The sequence below is a fragment of the Dryobates pubescens genome, chromosome 10 (assembly GCF_014839835.1).
Source record: "Dryobates pubescens isolate bDryPub1 chromosome 10, bDryPub1.pri, whole genome shotgun sequence".
Taxonomy (NCBI): Eukaryota; Metazoa; Chordata; class Aves; order Piciformes; family Picidae; genus Dryobates; species Dryobates pubescens.
The window spans coordinates 17,474,842-17,491,728 of NC_071621.1; the positions used below are offsets into that span (position 1 = coordinate 17,474,842).

The 16,887-nt window shown below is 64.3% G+C and overlaps 1 protein-coding gene across 1 annotated transcript in view; it reads right to left on the reverse strand.

The window, feature by feature from the left end:
* Nucleotides 1-16,818, reverse strand: part of CLPB (ClpB family mitochondrial disaggregase) — a 55,585-nt gene extending 38,767 nt beyond the window's left edge. The window contains exons 1-5 of the mRNA XM_054164862.1: nucleotides 15,960-16,818; nucleotides 15,823-15,857; nucleotides 13,594-13,643; nucleotides 7,167-7,253; nucleotides 2,680-2,783 (exon numbers count right to left, since the gene is read on the reverse strand). Of these exons, the coding sequence (XP_054020837.1) occupies nucleotides 2,680-2,783; nucleotides 7,167-7,253; nucleotides 13,594-13,643; nucleotides 15,823-15,857; nucleotides 15,960-16,818 (1,135 nt within the window). The remainder of the gene's footprint in view (nucleotides 1-2,679; nucleotides 2,784-7,166; nucleotides 7,254-13,593; nucleotides 13,644-15,822; nucleotides 15,858-15,959) is intronic.
* Between the last annotated feature and the right edge of the window lie 69 nt (nucleotides 16,819-16,887).

Here is a 16,887-nt window from a genome sequence, read left to right on the forward strand (position 1 = left end):
CATAAAGCAGAGAGCAGAGCAGAGCAGAGCTCTAAGCTGAGGGCTTTCTGCCTTCTCTGGGAGGCAGCTGGAATTTATTCCTTTTAATAAAAGATTGTCAGGGAGGAGGAGGAGGATTGATGAAAGCTCCTCTGATGGTGGCTTTGGATCTTTCCTTCAGCCCCAGCAAACCTCCCCGGCCCCTCCCCTCCCCTCCCAAACCCCAACCTGTAATTGATGTGCTCCGGGAGGGAGAGAGATGGAGACACAAACAATTGACTGCGGCCCTCGCTGGGCTTTTGTCTGCCCCGGGAGCCCGGCCCCGCAGCTTCGGGAGGGGGCTGGCAGCACATCACTCACCCTGGAGCGAGGGCTGAGGGCAGGAGGTAACCCTGCTGCAGGCATCCACACAGGCACCTTGGCCAGGCTGCAGCCGTGGGGGGGAGGTCAACAGGATGAGGTTCAGCGAGGTCAAAGGGATGGGAACCTGAACTTGGGGCACAAGAGCCCCCCCTGACCCCGGGAACCTCCTGGCTGGGGGCAGAGGGGCTGGGAAGTGCCTGGTGGGAAAGGCCCTGGGGGGGTTGGTGGCAGAGGCTGGAGAGGAGCCAGGGGGTGCCCAGGGGGGCAAGGAAGGCAGCAGCAGCCTGGGCTGGAGCAGCAATGGTGTGGGCAGCAGGAGCAGGGCAGGGATTGTGCCCCTGGGCTGGGCACTGGGGAGCCCACAGCTGCAAGCCTGGGGGCAGGGTTGGGCCCTCCCTGCCAGGACCTTGAGGGCTGGGGCAGGGCCAGAGCAGGGCAAGGAAGCTGGGGAGGGGTCTGGGGAAGGAGGAGAAAGGCTGTGGAGAAGTTGTGAGGAGCAGCTGAGGGAGCTGGGGGGGTTGAGGCTGCAGCAGAGGAGGCTGAGGGGAGACCTTGTGGCTCTCTGCAGCTCCCTGAGAGCAGCTTGCAGCCAGCTGGGGCTCAAGGGCTGCTCCTGAGGGCTGGGCCAAGAGGAGATGGCCTCAGGTTGTGGCAGGGGAGGTTGAGCTTGGCCCTGAGGAGCAATTGGTGCCCCTTGAGGGGTGCCCAGGCCTGTGGCAGGCTGCCCAGGGCAGTGGTGGAGTCAGCAAGACCAAGGGCCAGGACCTGCAGCTGGGGCAGGACAGCCCCTGGAGTCCAGCCAGGCTGGGGGGGCAGGGCTGGAGAGCAGCCCTGGGGAGACCTCCTGAGGGCTGGGGCAGCTCTGGAGGGCTCAGCACAGGCAGGGAGCTGCTGGGGTAGGGCCAGAGGAAGCCACAGCTGTGCTGGAGGGGGGCTGGAAGGGCTCTGCTGGGTCCCCAGGCTGGCAGAGCTGGGGGGGCCCAGCCTGGAGAAGGCTCCAGGGAGACCTTCTGGTGGGCTGGCAGGGCTGGAAGGGGCCCAGGAGCAAGCTGGGGACAGAGTTTGGAGCAGGAGCTGTGGGGCCAGGCCAAGGGGAGATGGTTTGGAGCTCCAAGAGAGAAGATCTGGAGTAGATCTGAGGAAGTTCTTCAGCAAGAGGCTGAGGAGAACCTGTCCCAGGGTGCCCAGAGAGCTGGGAGCTGCCCCCTGGCTGGCAGCAGCCCAGGGCAGGCTGTTTGGGGCTCTGAGCTGTGCTTGGGGCTGTCCCTGCTGGCTGCAGGGGGCTTGGGCTGGGTGAGCCTGGAAGGTGCCTCCAACCCAACCCATGCCACTAGTTCTGCCTCCCCAGCTCAGCACTGGGGACAGCATCAAGGTGAGGTTGGAGCCATCAGCCCTCAAGGATCAGCCCAAGCTGAAATGAAGCTACAGAAGATGTCCTGGGGACCACCTCAGTCAGGGGTGGAAATCACCACCTGGACCTTTCCCCTTCCCCAGCCACCTTCTCCTGGCCCCTCCAGCTGGACCTTTCCCTTTCCCCAGCCACCTTCTCCTGGCCCCTCCAGCTGGACCTTTCCCCTTCCCCAGCCACCTTCTCCTGGCCCCTCCAGCTGGACCTTTCCCCTTCCCCAGCCAGCTTCTCCTGGCCCCTCCAGCTGGACCTTTCCCCTTCCCCAGCCAGCTTCTCCTGGCCCCTCCAGCTGGACCTTTCCCCTTCCCCAGCCACCTTCTCCTGGCCCCTCAAGCTGGACCTTTCCCCTTCCCCAGCCACCTTCTCCTGGCCCCTCCAGCTGGACCTTTCCCCTTCCCCAGCCAGCTTCTCCTGGCCCCTCCAGCTGGACCTTTCCCCTTCCCCAGCCACCTTCTCCTGGCCCCTCCAGCTGGACCTTTCCCCTTCCCCAGCCACCTTCTCCTGGCCCCTCCACTTGGACCTTTCTCCTTGCCCACCCTCTTACACCTTTCTCCTCCCCAACTACCTTCTCCTTGCCCACCCACTGTCTGCACCTCCATCTGCTTCCTACCACAGAACTGTTTGGGTTGGAGAAGACCTCCAAGCTCCTTCAGTCCAGCCATGGACCCACCATGGCCACTCTGGTGCAGCCTGGCCCCCACTGGGTGCTGCTGTGGAGGGAGACCCCCAGCCTATCCCCAGGGTGCTCCTCAGAAACACCTCCAGAACATCTCCTCTCATCTCCAGGCCTGCCCCCAGCACCACCCCACCCCTCCAATGGAAGCTGAAGGGCCCCAGTGTCACCTAAAAAGGTCACAGCTCCATGGCCAGGCCAGGCAAGGACATTTGGAGGACCTGAAACCCAAAAAGAGGTAGCTGGAGGCCTTTACCTTCCAAAGAATGGAGGCCTCTCTCCTTGGCCATCTCATAGACACTGCTGAAGTCATCTCCAAGGTTTGGGTCTGCTTTGGCTGCCAGCAGGAGCTTCACCACGCTGCAGGGACACAAAGGTGGCAGAGGGAGAAGGTCAGGAGGGCCTGCAGAGCTTGAGGTGGGAAGAGGAAGGTGGTGAAGGGAAAGGAAAGCAGCAACCAGCAGCAGAACCATGGCATGGGGTGGGCTGAAGGCACCTCCCAGGGTCATGGAGTCATGGAAGGGTTTGGGTTGGAGGCACCTTCCAAGCTCACCCAGCCCAAGCCCCCTGCAGCCAGCAGGGACAGCCCCAAGCACAGCTCAGAGCCCCAAACACCCTGCCCTGGGCTGCTGCCAGCCTGGGGGCAGCTCCCAGCTCTCTGCCTGACCTCAACCAGGCTCTCCCCAGCCTCCTGCTCAAGAACTTCCTCAGATCTAACTCCAGATCTTCTCTCTTGGAGCTCCAAACCATCCCCCCTTGGCCTGGCCCCACAGCTCCTGCTCCAAACTGTGCCCAGCTTGCTCCTGGGCCCCTTCCAGCCCTGCCAGCCCACCAGGAGGTCTCCCTGGAGCCTTCTCCAGGCTGGGCCCCCCCAGCTCTGCCAGCCTGGGGACCCAGCAGAGCCCTTCCAGCCCTCCCAGCATGGCTGTGGCCTCCTCTGGCCCTGCCCCAGCAGCTCCCTGCCTGTGCTGAGCCCTCCAGAGCTGCCCCCAGCCCTCAGGAGGTCTCCCCAGGGCTGCTCTCCAGCCCTGCCCCCCCCAGCCTGGCTGGACTCCAGGGGCTGTCCTGCCCCAGCTGCAGGTCCTGGCCCTGGGTCTTGCTGAGCCTCATGGGGTTCACTTCCCCAGGTGCCCCTGGCTGGCTGCCACCCTCCATCTGTGCTCCTTGGAGCCACCAGAGCATAATGAGAAGTCTCAGCACCTCCCAAGGCTGCTCCTTAATTCCTGATTTGATTTCCTCCCCCCCCTAGCTCCAAGGTGCCCATGACAGGTGGACATGAAGGCAGCAGTTAGCATTCATCAGGAGTGACAAGAGTGACAGGGGGACATGGAGCAGGGGCTGACAGCTCCCTGCAGGCTCAGCCCTGTCACCTCCCATCTGCAGCTGGCAGCTTGAAGCTCCTGGCCCAGCCCAGGCCAGCAGGGAAGGAGTGGGACCCGAGGTGGGCTTTGCCAAGGGGACACCAGAAGCTCCTCAGCAGCTCCAGAGGGGCTCTTGGCTGGCCCTGGTGGCCTTCCAGGCTGGAGGGAGGGCAGCAGGGGCCAAGGGCTGTCACCTGCAAGGCCTCTTGAGATGTTCCTCCACAGCACCCTGCTGGCCAAGCCTGGGCAGGTGGCTGGGGGTGGGGAAGGACCTGGGCAGGGTGGTGGCACCCAAAGGGTGGCTGCCCAGGTGGGGGATGGGTGGCAAGGCTGTCCCTCAGGCCTGCAGGGTGGCAGCAGGGCTGCCCAGGAGCTTCAGCAGCACTGGGGCTGAGGGGGCAGCAGGCTGGGGGCTGTGGGTGACACAGCTGAGGGCTGGGAGCCATCCAGCAGGAGCTGAGCAGGGCTGCAGAGCTGGGCCCAGGGGAACCTCCTGAGGGTCAGCAGGGGGGGGACAACCTTCACCATCAGGCCAGGCCAGGAGGGGAGGAGATGGAGGGCAGCCCAGCAGAGGCCTTGGGGGTGCTGGGGGGGGAAGGGAAGCTGGAGGAGAGGAGGCAGCTGAAGACTAATGGCAGCCTGGGTGGGCAGCAGGAGGACAGAGGAGAGCTTGACCCTGACCCTCTGCTCTGCTGAGACCTCAGCTGCACAAGGAGGACCTGGAGCTGCTGGAGAGGGTCCAGAGGAGGCCACCAAGGAGAGCAGAGGGCTGGAGAACCTCTGTTACGGGGCCAGGCTGAGGGAGCTGGGGGTGGGCAGCCTGGAGAAGGCTCCAGGGAGACCTTCTGGTGGCCTTCCAGTAGCTGAAGAGGAGCTGCAGGAAGGCTGGGGAGGGGCTGCTGAGGTGGTCCTGTGGTGACAGGATGAGGGCCAAGGGTTTGGAGGTGCTAGTCCTGAACCAGCTGAAGAGCTGCCCTGGGGCACGGGAGGGCAACTGGAACCACTGCAGAGAGCCCTGATGGGAGCCAGGGAGTGGTTGGGTTGGAGGAGGCCTTGGAGGGGATGGAGGCCAAGCATGGCCTCAACACTGCCCCAGCACCACCACCCCATGGCCCTCAGCACCACAGCTTCCCAACCCCTCCAGCCATGGGCACTCCACCACTACCCTGGGCAGCCTGCCACAGGCCTGGGCACCCCTCCAGGGGCACCAATTGCTCCTCAGGGCCAAGCTCAACCTCCCCTGCCACAACCTGAGGCCATCTCCTCTTGGCCCAGCCCTCAGGAGCAGCCCTTGAGCCCCAGCTGGCTGCAAGCTGCTCTCAGGGAGCTGCAGAGAGCCACAAGGTCTCCCCTCAGCCTCCTCTGCTGCAGCCTCAACCCCCCCAGGGCCCTCAGCTGCTCCTCACAACTTCTCCACAGCCTTCTCCTCCTTCCCCAGACCCCTCCCCAGCTTCCTTGCCCTGCTCTGGCCCTGCCCCAGCCCTCAAGCTCCTCCTGGCAGTGTCCTGCCAGCCCAGATGTCCTCTTGAGCAAGGCAGAACTCAAGAGGAGGAGGACACAAGGAGGCAAAAGCTTCCCTCTGAGCCTGGTGGTGTCCCCATGGCCCTCAGCCACCACATCTCCAGAGCCTGGCAACCCCTCCAGGGGCTGGGGGAACTCCACCACCGCCCTGGGGCAGGCCTGGCCAAGCCCTTTAGGAGGAGGAGGCAGTGGAGCATGAAGAACTTCTTTCCCCCTCCCTCCCTGTCTCCTCCTCAGCCTTTGCAGCTCTGTTCTGCTCCACCACCCCCTTGGAATGGTCCAGCAGCCCCTCACACTCCCTGGCCTGACCCCCATTGTCCCTCCAGCAAAGGTAGGAGGTTCCTCCAGCCCACCCCCTATTGAGGGAAGAGCAAACAAGGAGGCCCTGGTGGCTGCTTGGACATCAAAGTTAAACAAACAACCTCCTCCCTTCCTCCCCCCCCCCACCCCTGCCCTCCCCCCAAGCCCCCTCCCCACCTCCTGGGGAGCTGCCTCCTCTCTGGGGGCATCTTAAGGAGCTGCCAGGAGGTCAGGACTTTGAGCTTGTCAGCAGCAGACATCAAAAGGGTGCACCACACACGAACTGGGGGGCTGCTGGGTCTGTGTGTGTCCCTCCCCTCCAGCCCAGGGCTGGGAGGCAGCTTTTGTGGGGGGCTTTCAGCTCCCCTTGTTGGCTCAACTCATTAAACCCTTGCCTGGGCTTTAGGGACCTGGCCTCTGAGTAAAGAAGACCCCAAGAGCTTGGGACATCAAAAGAGCTTTTGCCTCCCCTTCTGTCTGCTCCACCAGCTCCCAAAATTGGATTGCTGGGAGGGTGGGGGGAGGGTTGGGGTTTTTTTGCCCTCCCCCCTTTCTCCTCTCCTCTCCTCTCTTTGCTCCTCAAACAGACAAAACCCAAGCCCAGGGCCCTCATTGAATTCCCTTCTGGAGGCAGCAGCTTCCAAAGGGCTGCCAGAGGACACAGCCAGCAGCAGGGCAGCTGCCAGAGGGGGAAAGGGAAGGCACAGCAGGCAGCTCCTGGGGGGACTGGCAGGACCAGGGAAGAGGCAAAAAGAAATGGGCTGGAAGGGACAGCAGGAGCTCTGTGAGAGCCAAAAGTGGGCTTGAGGGGACACCAGAAGCTCTTCAAGAGCCAAAAGTGGGCTTGAGGGGACACCAGAAGCTCTTCAAGAGCCAAAAATGAGCTTGAAGTGAGACCAGAAGCTCTTTAATGGTCATGAGAGGACACCAGAAGCTCTTAAAGAGCCAAAATTGGGCTTGAAGTGACACCAGAAGCTCATTAAGAGACAGAAATGAGCTTGAAGGGATACCAGAAGCCCTTTAATGGTCTTGAAAGGACACCAGAAGCTCTTTAAAGGTATTGAGAGGACACCAGAAGCTCTTAAAAGAGCAAAAACTGGGCTTGAAGGGACACCAGAAGCTCTTTAAAGGTCTTGAGAGGACACCAGAAGCTCTTAAAGAGCCAAAATTGGGCTTGAGGGGACACCAGAAGCTCTTTAAAGGTCTTGAAGGGACACCAGAAGCTCTTTTGAGAGCTAAAATTGGGCTTAAAGGGACACCAGAAGCTCTTTGAAGGTCTTGAAGGGGCACCAGAAGCTCTTTAAGAGCCAAAAGTGGGTTTGAGAGGACACCAAAAGCTCTTTGAGACCCAAAAAACTCATTTTGAAGGGACCCCAGAAGCTCTTTAAGACCCAAAAATGGTCTTGAAAGGAACCCAGAAGCTCCTTGAGAGCCAAAATTGGGCTTGAAGGGAGCCCAGCAGCCCTTTAAGAGCCAAACTGGAAGCCCTGTGGGAAGCTCAGCCTGGCTTTGGGCTGAGCTGGGCCAGCTGGTGCTGTGCCCCAGGCAGAATGGGACCCACCTGGAGTTCCTGCTGATGGCTGCCACCATCAGGGCTGTCCAGCCCAGCTTGTGCCTGGCATTGACATCTGCACCTTCCAGCACCAACCTGGCCAGGGGAGAGGAGAGGAGAAGGAAGTGAAGAAGTGAATGCAGCTCCTCCCAGGTCCCCAAGGGCCAAGCAGCAGCAGCAGGATGGGCACCAGAGCTGAGGAGCTCCCAAGCTCCCTGAACTCCCTGAGCTCCACAGCTTCAGCCTGCTCCTTCAGCAGGAGGGTGGAGGAAGCAGCTCAGCAGAGCTCCAGAGGTCCCCTCAGCAGCAGAGCTTCTGCAGCTCTGCCACAGGCAGCAGATTGGTTTGGGTTGGAGAAGAGCTTGGAAGGGATGGAGGCCAAGCATGGCCTCAGCACTGCCCCAGCACCACCACCCCAGGGCCCTCAGCACCACAGCTTCCCAACCCCTCCAGCCATGGGCACTCCCCCACTGCCCTGGGCAGCCTGCCACAGGCCTGGGCACCCCTCCAGGGGCACCAATTGCTCCTCAGGGCCAAGCTCAACCTCCCCTGCCACAACCTGAGGCCATCTCCTCTTGGCCCAGCCCTCAGGAGCAGCCCTTGAGCCCCAGCTGGCTGCAAGCTGCTCTCAGGGAGCTGCAGAGAGCCACAAGGTCTCCCCTCAGCCTCCTCTGCTGCAGCCTCAACCCCCCCAGCTCCCTCAGCTGCTCCTCACAACTTCTCCACAGCCTTCTCCTCCTTCCCCAGACCCCTCCCCAGCTTCCTTGCCCTGCTCTGGACACTGACTCCCTTGGCTTGGAAGAGACCTTGGAGATGATGGAATCCAACCATGGCCCTCAGCCAGCCCAGCTGCAGGAACCCCTCCAGGGGCTGGGGGAGCTCCAGCACTGCCCTGGGCAGCCTGGGCCAGGCCTGGACAACCCTCTGGGGCCAGCAGCTTCACCTGCTCTCCAAGCTCCTGCCCTGCAGAGCCTGGCTGAGGAGCAGCCCCAGACAACAGCTTGGCTGGCAGGAGCAAGGTGCATGTGCAGCCAAGCTCAGCTCCTGTCCCTCAGGGCAGGGCTGCTGAGGGGCAGGTGGCCACCTCTGGGGGGGGATCAGCTCCACAAAGGGCTCCCATGTTTGGACTCAAAACACAGGGAGCAGGAGCCAGGGCCACCAGCTGCTCTTGCTTGGGGGCTGAAATCCACACCTCAGCTCCATCTGCCTCTACCACCTCGCTGGGGTCCCCCCCAGAGCTCTTCCTTTAGTGCCTCAGCAGGGAGCAGCTTCAGAGAGCCCCAAACCCCTGCTCAGGGTGGGGGAAAGCCACCCTCAGACCTTCCAGCTGCCCTCTGAGCCCCCTTAGAGGCCTGGGAAAAGCCTCCCATGGCCACCAGCTCCCAGCCTGCTCCCACAGGGAGGTCATCTGGAAGGTCTTCAGCAGGAGGTTGGGGGAGAGCCTGGCCCAGGGTGCCCAGAGGGCTGCCCCCAGCCCAGGGCAGGGTGTTTGGGGCTCTGAGCTCTGCTTGGGGCTGTCCCTGCTGGCTGCAGGGCTGGCACTGGGTGCCCCTGGAAGGTGCCTCCAGCCCAGCCCCTTCCATGCTTCCATGACCCCTGGGAGGTTCCTTCTCACCTCTCCCTCCCCAGCATCTTCTGCCTCCTTTCCTTCTGCAGCTCATCCCTGTCCATGGCTCAGCCTTGGGCCTTCAGCACTAAGAAACCAACCAGGGTGGGGAGGTGGTGGGAAGGGGACCCCTGGAGCCCACCCAGGCCAGGGGCATCCCCAGCAGCTTGCCCAGGGGCACCATGGCACCAGGGGGGGTTGGAAGCTCTCCACAGCCTCTCTGGACAGCCTGCTCCAGGCCTCTCCAGCAGCCTCACCCCAAACAAGTTGCTCCTGCTGGCACCTCCTGGCTGCCCCTTGAGCCCTGGGCAGCACTCAGCAGATGCCAGCCCCAGGCTCTTGCCCCCCACAGCTCCTTGAGCTCTTGCTGAGCATTGCTCAGATCCCCTCTGGGGCTGCTCTGCTCCAGCCTCAACCCCCCAGGGCCCTCAGCTGCTCCTCACAACTTCTCCAGACCCCTCCTCAGCTTCCTTGCCCCTCTCTGGACTTAAAATCATTTGGGTTGAAGAAGACCTTGGAGATGATGGAGCCCAACCATGTTCCCAGCACTGCCCCAGCACCACCACCTCATGGCCCTCAGCAACACAGCTTGGAAACCCCTCCAGGGCTGGGGACTCCACCACTGCCCTGGGCAGCCCTGGGCCACTGCTTGACCATGTTAGATCCTCTTGAGGGTTCCACACAGGTCCTGGAGTCATGGAATGGGCTGGGTGGGAAGGACCTTCCAAGGCCATGGAGTCATGGAGTGGGTTGGGTTGAAGCCACCTTCCAGTGGCAGCCAGTGCCAGCCCTGCAGCCAGCAGGGACAGCTCCAAGCAGAGCTCAGAGCCCCAAACCAACCTGCCCTGGGCTGCTGCCAGCCAGGGGGGCAGCTCCCACCACCTCCCTGGGCACCCTGGGCCAGGGTTGTTCCACCTGGAAGTGGTTTGGAATTGCCAGGGTGGTGCCAGCTGCTGGTCCTGCTCCTTTGTGCCCACAGATCCCCAGCCCTGAGGGCAACACAAGGCACAGAGAAGGCCCAAGGTGGGAGGGAAGCTGCAGGCTGAGGCTGGGAGCAAGCAGAAGCATCTCAGAGAGCTTTGCCATGGCTTGGGAGGGACCTTAAGGCCTTTAAGGTGTTGAGGAAGCTTGGAACTGGCAGAACTTCTCCTGCAGGTAGTGGAGGAGCCCAAAGCTGGCTGCTCCCCCGCCAGCCAGGAGCTCCCAAAGCTTCTGTGAGGCAGAGAGGCTGGAGCTGGCTGCAGGGAGGGGAGGCAGGGAGGCTGGAGCTGGCTGCAGGGAGCACAGGCAGGGAGGCTGGAGCTGGCTGCAGGGAGCACAGGCAGGGAGGCTGGAGCTGGCTGCAGGGAGGGGAGGCAGGGAGGCTGGAGCTGGCTGCAGGGAGCACAGGCAGGGAGGCTGGAGCTGCCTGCAGGGAGCACAGGCAGGGAGGCTGGAGCTGGCTGCAGGGAGCACAGGCAGGGAGGCTGGAGCTGCCTGCAGGGAGCACAGGCAGGGAGGCTGGAGCTGCCTGCAGGGAGCACAGGCAGGGAGGCTGGAGCTGCCTGCAGGGAGCACAGGCAGGGAGGCTGGAGCTGCCTGCAGGGAGCACAGGCAGGGAGGCTGGAGCTGCCTGCAGGGAGCACAGGCAGGGAGGCTGGAGCTGCCTGCAGGGAGCACAGGCAGGGAGGCTGGAGCTGCCTGCAGGGAGCACAGGCAGGGAGGCTGGAGCTGCCTGCAGGGAGCACAGGCAGGGAGGCTGGAGCTGGCTGCAGGGAGCACAGGCAGGGAGGCTGGAGCTGGCGGCAGGGAGCACAGGCAGGGAGGCTGGAGCTGGCGGCAGGGAGCACAGGCAGGGAGGCTGGAGCTGGCGGCAGGGAGCACAGGCAGGGAGGCTAGAGCTGGCTGCAGGGAGCACAGGCAGGGGGGCTGGAGCTGCCTGCAGGGAGCACAGGCAGGGAGGCTGGAGCTGGCTGCAGGGAGCACAGGCAGGGAGGCTGGAGCTGGCTGCAGGGAGCACAGGCAGGGAGGCTGGAGCTGCCTGCAGGGAGCACAGGCAGGGAGGCTGGAGCTGCCTGCAGGGAGCACAGGCAGGGAGGCTGGAGCTGCCTGCAGGGAGCACAGGCAGGGAGGCTGGAGCTGCCTGCAGGGAGGGGAGGCCGGAGCCGGCGGCAGGGAGTGGGGCCCAGAGCCGGCTGCAGGGAGCAGAGGCTTCCCCCAGCCCCATCTCCATCCCTCCCTTCCTCCTCCTCCTCCAGCAGCAGCAGCCCCACCAGATGTTCCTCCTCCTATTCACCCCTCTGGGGGGGTTCTGGGTGAGTAACTCTGGTGACACCAGGGTGACACCAAGCAGCCCCTGAGGGCATGTTTGAGTTTGTGCTCAAGGCCCAGGTGGAGGAAGAGGAAGCTGAAAACTTGAACTTTTTGTCTCCTTCCCTTGAGGGGGGGTCTGGGGTGGACAAAAGTTTCACCCCCACAGCCACCTCCTTCTCAATCTGGCACTGCTGAACCAGAAGGGCTTCAGGTGGAAGGGGTGGGACAAGACTCTCAGATGTCTCCAACCCCCCCAGGGTTGGGTTGAAGGCTCCTTCCAAGCTCATCCAGCCAGCAGGGACAGCCCCAAGCAGAGCTCAGAGCCCCAAACACCCTGCCCTGGGCTGCTGCCAGCCAGGGGGCAGCTCCCAGCTCTCTGCCTGACCTCAGCCAGGCTGTCCCCAGCTGAAGAACTAATTCCAGATCTTCTCTCTGGGAGCTCCAAACCATCCCCCCTTGGCCCCACAGCTCCTGCTCCAAACTCTGTCCCCAGCTTGCTCCTGGGCCCCTTCCAGCCCTGCCAGCCCACCAGAAGGTCTCCCTGAACTCCCCCAACTCTCCCAGCCTGGGGACCCAGCAGAGCCCTCCCAGCATGGCTGTGGCCTCCTCTGGCCCTGCCCCAGCAGCTCCCTCCCTGTGCTGAGCCCTCCAGAGCTGCCCTCAGAAGGTCTCCCTGGAGCCTTCTCCTCTCCAGGCTGCCAAGGAGGAGCTGATGCTGCTGGACCATCCCCACCTGGGGACAACCCAAGCCTGCCCTGAGCTCTGAAGATCAGCTTGGAGAGAAGGAAAGGAGCTGCAGCAGGAGCTGCCATGGAGCTTCCTGTCCTCACCACAGGCTCTGCTTAGCAGAGCTCCAGATGTAACCTCAGCAGCTTTGGGTTGGAGAAGACCTTGGAGGAGATGGAGGCCAAGCATGGCCTCAGCACTGCCCCAGCACCACCACCCCAGGGCCCTCAGCACCACAGCTCCACAGCTTCCCAACCCCTCCAGCCATGGGCACTCCACCACTGCCCTGGGCAGCCTGCCACAGGCCTGGGCACCCCTCAAGGGGCACCAATTGCTCCTCAGGGCCAAGCTCAACCTCCCCTGCCACAACCTGAGGCCATCTCCTCTTGGCCCAGCCCTCAGGAGCAGCCCTTGAGCCCCAGCTGGCTGCAAGCTGCTCTCAGGGAGCTGCAGAGAGCCACAAGGTCTCCCCTCAGCCTCCTCTGCTGCAGCCTCAACCCCCCCAGCTCCCTCAGCTGCTCCTCACAACTTCTCCACAGCCTTCTCCTCCTTCCCCAGACCCCTCCCCAGCTTCCTTGCCCTGCTCTGGCCCTGCCCCAGCCCTCAAGGTCCTCCTGGCAGGGAGGGCCCAACCCTGCCCCCAGGCTTGCAGCTGTGGGCTCCCCAGTGCCCAGCCCAGAGGGCACAATCCCTGCCCTGCTCCTGCTGCCCACACCATTGCTGCTCCAGCCTGGGTCTGCTGTCTCCTCACTGAGCTGTGGAGCTGCTGGGCTTGGTGGGAAGCAGCAGGAAGGGGTCAGGAGCTCTCTGGGCTTCCTGCTGGCCTCAGGCAGAGCTGGGCAGGGAGCTCCTGCAGCCAACATGAGGCAGGAAGGTCCCCATGGGGCAGGAGGGGAAGGAAGGAGCCCAGCAGTGCAGGGCTGCCCATGGAGAGCCACCAGCCCTCCTCTGCCTGGCCCAGAGTCCCCAGCCCCCCCCAGCAGCAGCTCCCTGCCCTGAGGAGCAGCAGAGGACAGCACAGAGCCTGCAGCCCCCTCCCAGCTGCTGGGCTGTGGCCAGAGCCCAGCCCCAGGCTGCAGCAGTGCTGGCAGCTTCCTGGCAGCCCCTGGCTGCAGGCCAGCAGGGCCCTGCTGCTGCTTCTGCTTCTTCTCATCCTCCTCCTCCCCATCCTTCCTCTTCTACTCCTTCCCCTTCTCCTCCCCATCCTTCTCTCTTCTCCTCCTTCCCCCCCTTCTCTCCTCCTTCTCCCTCTTCTTCCTTTCTCTTCTCTCTACTCTTCCCTTCTTCTTCTCCTCCTTCTTGTCCTCTTCTTCTTCTCATCCTCTTCTTCCCTCTTTTTCCTTCTCCCTTTCTCCTTCCCCTTTCCCTCCTTGTCCTTCTCCCCCTCTCCCCTCCTCCTTCTCCTTCCCTTTTCCCTCCTTTTTCTTCTCCCTCTCTCCCCTCCTCCTTGTCCCCCTCTCCCCTCCTCCTTCTCCTCTTCTCCCTGGATCCCAGCCCTGGCTGGCAGCTCTCAACCCAAGAGCCAAGCCCCAGCCCCTCAACATCCTCCTGGGGGTGAGAGGCCCAGAACTGCCCCCCCAGGATGCCAGCTGAGGTCTCCCCAGTGCCCAGCTCTGATGCCAGCTCACAGCCAACCACCTCCAGCACCCCTGCAGCCCTGCTCTGGAGACCAGAGGGGGAGGAAAGCATCTCCAGGGGGTGTGGGAGCAGCCAGCCCCTGCTGCCCCAACCCTGCCCAAGTGCTGATGGAGCCTCCCAGCCCTTCCCACCTTCAGCAGCCCTTCCTCTGCCCCCTGCCCCAGGCCTCCTCACCTGTTGACCTCTGCAGTGTTGTTGATCTTGGCAGCTTCCAGCAGAGCTTCCTCTGGAAAGAGAGAGAGGAGGGAAAGCTGTCAGGGGGCAGCAACAAGGTGGGGGCAGAGGCTGCAGGGCACTGGGGAGGGCACAGCTGCAAGCCTGGGGGCAGGGTTGGGCACCTTCCTGTCAGGAGGGCTGGGGCAGGGCCAGGGCAGGGCAAGGAAGCTGGGGAGGGGTCTGGGAAGGAGGAGAAGGCTGTGGAGAAGTTGTGAGGAGCAGCTGAGGGAGCTGGGGGGGTTGAGGCTGCAGCAGAGGAGGCTGAGGGGAGACCTTGTGGCTCTCTGCAGCTCCCTGAGAGCAGCTTGCAGCCAGCTGGGGCTCAAGGGCTGCTCCTGAGGGCTGGGCCAAGAGGAGATGGCCTCAGGTTGTGGCAGGGGAGGTTGAGCTTGGCCCTGAGGAGCAATTGGTGCCCCTTGAGGGGTGCCCAGGCCTGTGGCAGGCTGCCCAGGGCAGTGGGGGAGTGCCCATGGCTGGAGGGGTTGGGAAGCTGTGGAGCTGAGGCCATGGGGTGGTAGTGCTGGGGCTGTGCTTGGCCTCCATCCCCTCCAAGGTCTTCTCCAACCCAAACCCTTCCATGGTGTTCAGCTGCTGAGTCTCTCCACCCTCCCTCCCAGCCCCAGGGTTGGTGCTGCAGCAGCAGCAGCTCCAGCAGGGACCCAAGCACCCAAAGCCCTCAAACATTTCTGCTGCCAGGGTTGGAGCTGGAGTCAGCCCCAGGCCACAGCAACCTCAGCCAGAACTTTCCAGACACCAGAAGGAAGCCACAGCAGCCTTGGGCTGACATCTCCTGGCTGGAGTGGGGAAGGAGAGGAGCAGAGATCCACAGAGCTGCTGCCCAAGGGTGCTGAGAGCCTGGCTGAGGTCAGGCAGAGAGCTGGGAGCTGCCCCCTGGCTGGCAGCAGCCCAGGGCAGGGTGTTTGGGGCTCTGAGCTCTGCTTGGGGCTGCCCCTGCTGGCTGCAGGGCTGGCACTGGGTGCCCCTGGAAGGTGCCTCCAGCCCAGCCCCTTCCATGCTTCCATGACCCCTGGGAGGTTCCTTCTCACCTCTCCCTCCCCAGCATCTTCTGCCTCCTTTCCTTCTGCAGCTCATCAGCACTAAGAACCCAACCAGGGTGGGGTAGTGGTGGGAAGGGACCCCTGGTGCCCACCCAGGCCAGGGGCACCCCCAGCAGCTTGCCCAGGGGCACCATGGCACCGGGGGGGGGTTGGAAGCTCTCCACAGCCTCTCTGGGCAGCCTGCTCCAGGCCTCTCCAGCAGCCTCACCCCAAGCAAGTTGCTCCTGCTGGCACCTCCTGCCTGCCCCTTGGGTCCCCTTGAGCCCTGGGCACCACTCAGCAGATGCCAGCCCCAGGCTCTTGCCCCCCACAGCTCCTTGAGCTCTTGCTGAGCATTGCTCAGCTCCCCTCTGGGGCTGCTCTGCTCCAGCCTCAGCAGCCCCCACGGCCCTCAGCTGCTCCTCACAACTTCTCCAGACCCTTTTCCAGGCTTTGTTGTCCTCCTCTGGCCCTCAGCCTCTCCCCAGCCTCCCCTGGACTCTCCCCAGCACTTCCCAGGCTCTGCCCTAGGCAGCCCAGCCCTGGCCCCAGCCCTGCAGCTGTGGCCTCCCCAGGGCAGAGCAGAGGGGCAGCAGAACCTCCCTGCCCCTGCTGCTGCCCACACTCTGCTCCATGCCCCCCAGGGCACCTTTGGCCTCCCTCAGGGCATCTTGCTGGCTGCTGGGCACCTCCTTGTGCCCACCCCCAGCTCCTTCTCCTGGCAGCTGCTCTCCCCTCAGCTGTGCTGCTCAGTGGGGTTCTGGGCTGCAATCCTGCAGCTTCCCCTGCAGCTGCAACCCTGCCCCAAAGAGGTCCCCAGGAGGAGCAGCTCAGGGACACAAATCAGCTGCTGCTGCCTCCAACTTCCCCTGTGGGTGCTGCAGGCTGCCAGGGGATAAGGATTTGGGGGATAAGGATTTGGGACCAGGGGCTTGGGGATAGGGACTTGGGAGCAGGGATCTAGGACTTGGGGTCAGGGCCCTGGGACCAGGGATTTGGGGGATAAGGCCTTGGGACAAGGGATTTAGGGATAGAAACTTGGCACCAGGGACTTGGGACCAGTTCCCTCCACACCCCCCCCCCCAACTCCCACAGGCTGGGGAGCCCCCAAGCAGCTCTCCTGGTGGCCAGCAGGACCTTGGCTCTCTACAGAAGCCTTTGGGACTCCACCACAGCCCAGGGCAGCTGGAAGAGGAACGAGAGGACATTGCTGGAGCTCCCAGGAGGGCCCTGCCCTGCCCCTCTGTGCCCCCTCGCCCTGCCCAGCCCCCCCAGGCTGATAGTCACCCTTGGAGAGGTGGTCTCGGAGGTAGCAGGAGGCCAGCAGAGCCAGCAGGGCAGGCACGGCAGCTCCGGGGGGACACCTGCCGGCCCTGCCCCCGCGGCCCCGGGGGTCTTCTCGGTGCCAGCCGGGCTCGGCGCCCGCAGCCCAGGGCCAGGGCGGTGCCAGGGCGGTGCCAGGCGGGCTGGGGGGCGGCGGCGGGGCCGAGACCCGCAGCTGCGGGCTCAGGACCTGCGCTCTCGGGGTGCCCTTGGGGTCCGGCCTCCTGTCTGGGGGGGTACCCCCCGGGTCCGGCCTCAGGGGCAAGGGGGGGCCCCAGGGGCCTGCCCCCCCCGGTAAGGAGGAGCCCCCCACGCTCGGCCCCACTGCCAGACGGGTGCCCCAGGGGCCTGGCCCCACGGCTGAGGGGGAGCCCCCCACGCTCGGCCCCACTGCCAGACAGGTGCCCCAGGGGCCCGGCCCCACGGCTGAGGGGGAGCCCCCCACGCTCGGCCCCACTGCCAGACGGGTGCCCCAGGGGCCCGGCCCCACGGCTAAGGGGGAGCCCCCCACGCTCGGCCCCATTGCTCGCGGGGCCCCCCCCGGGCCGGGCCCCACTCGCGGGGGGCTCTCCCTAGGGCCCCGCGGCCGCCCCCCCCAGGCCCCGCCCCGCCCCGGCAGCCCCCGGCTCGGGGTTGGCTGCGGCGCGGCCTCACGGCGCCCCCTGGCGGCCGCGGCCCAGCCTAGCCGGCGGCCGGTGGTCGCGGCTCCTTCTTCTACCTCCGCAGTCCCGTAAAGAGGCCGTGCCGGTGCCAGCCACGGGCGAGCCCGGAGGAGCCGCCTCAGTCCCGGTGGCGGCGGCAGGGACGCCAGGAGAGCCAGCATCGTCCTCTCGCTCCCGGCGCTAGGCCGCTGGCAGCGTTTGCATCGCCCCCCCCCCCAAAACACACGCCG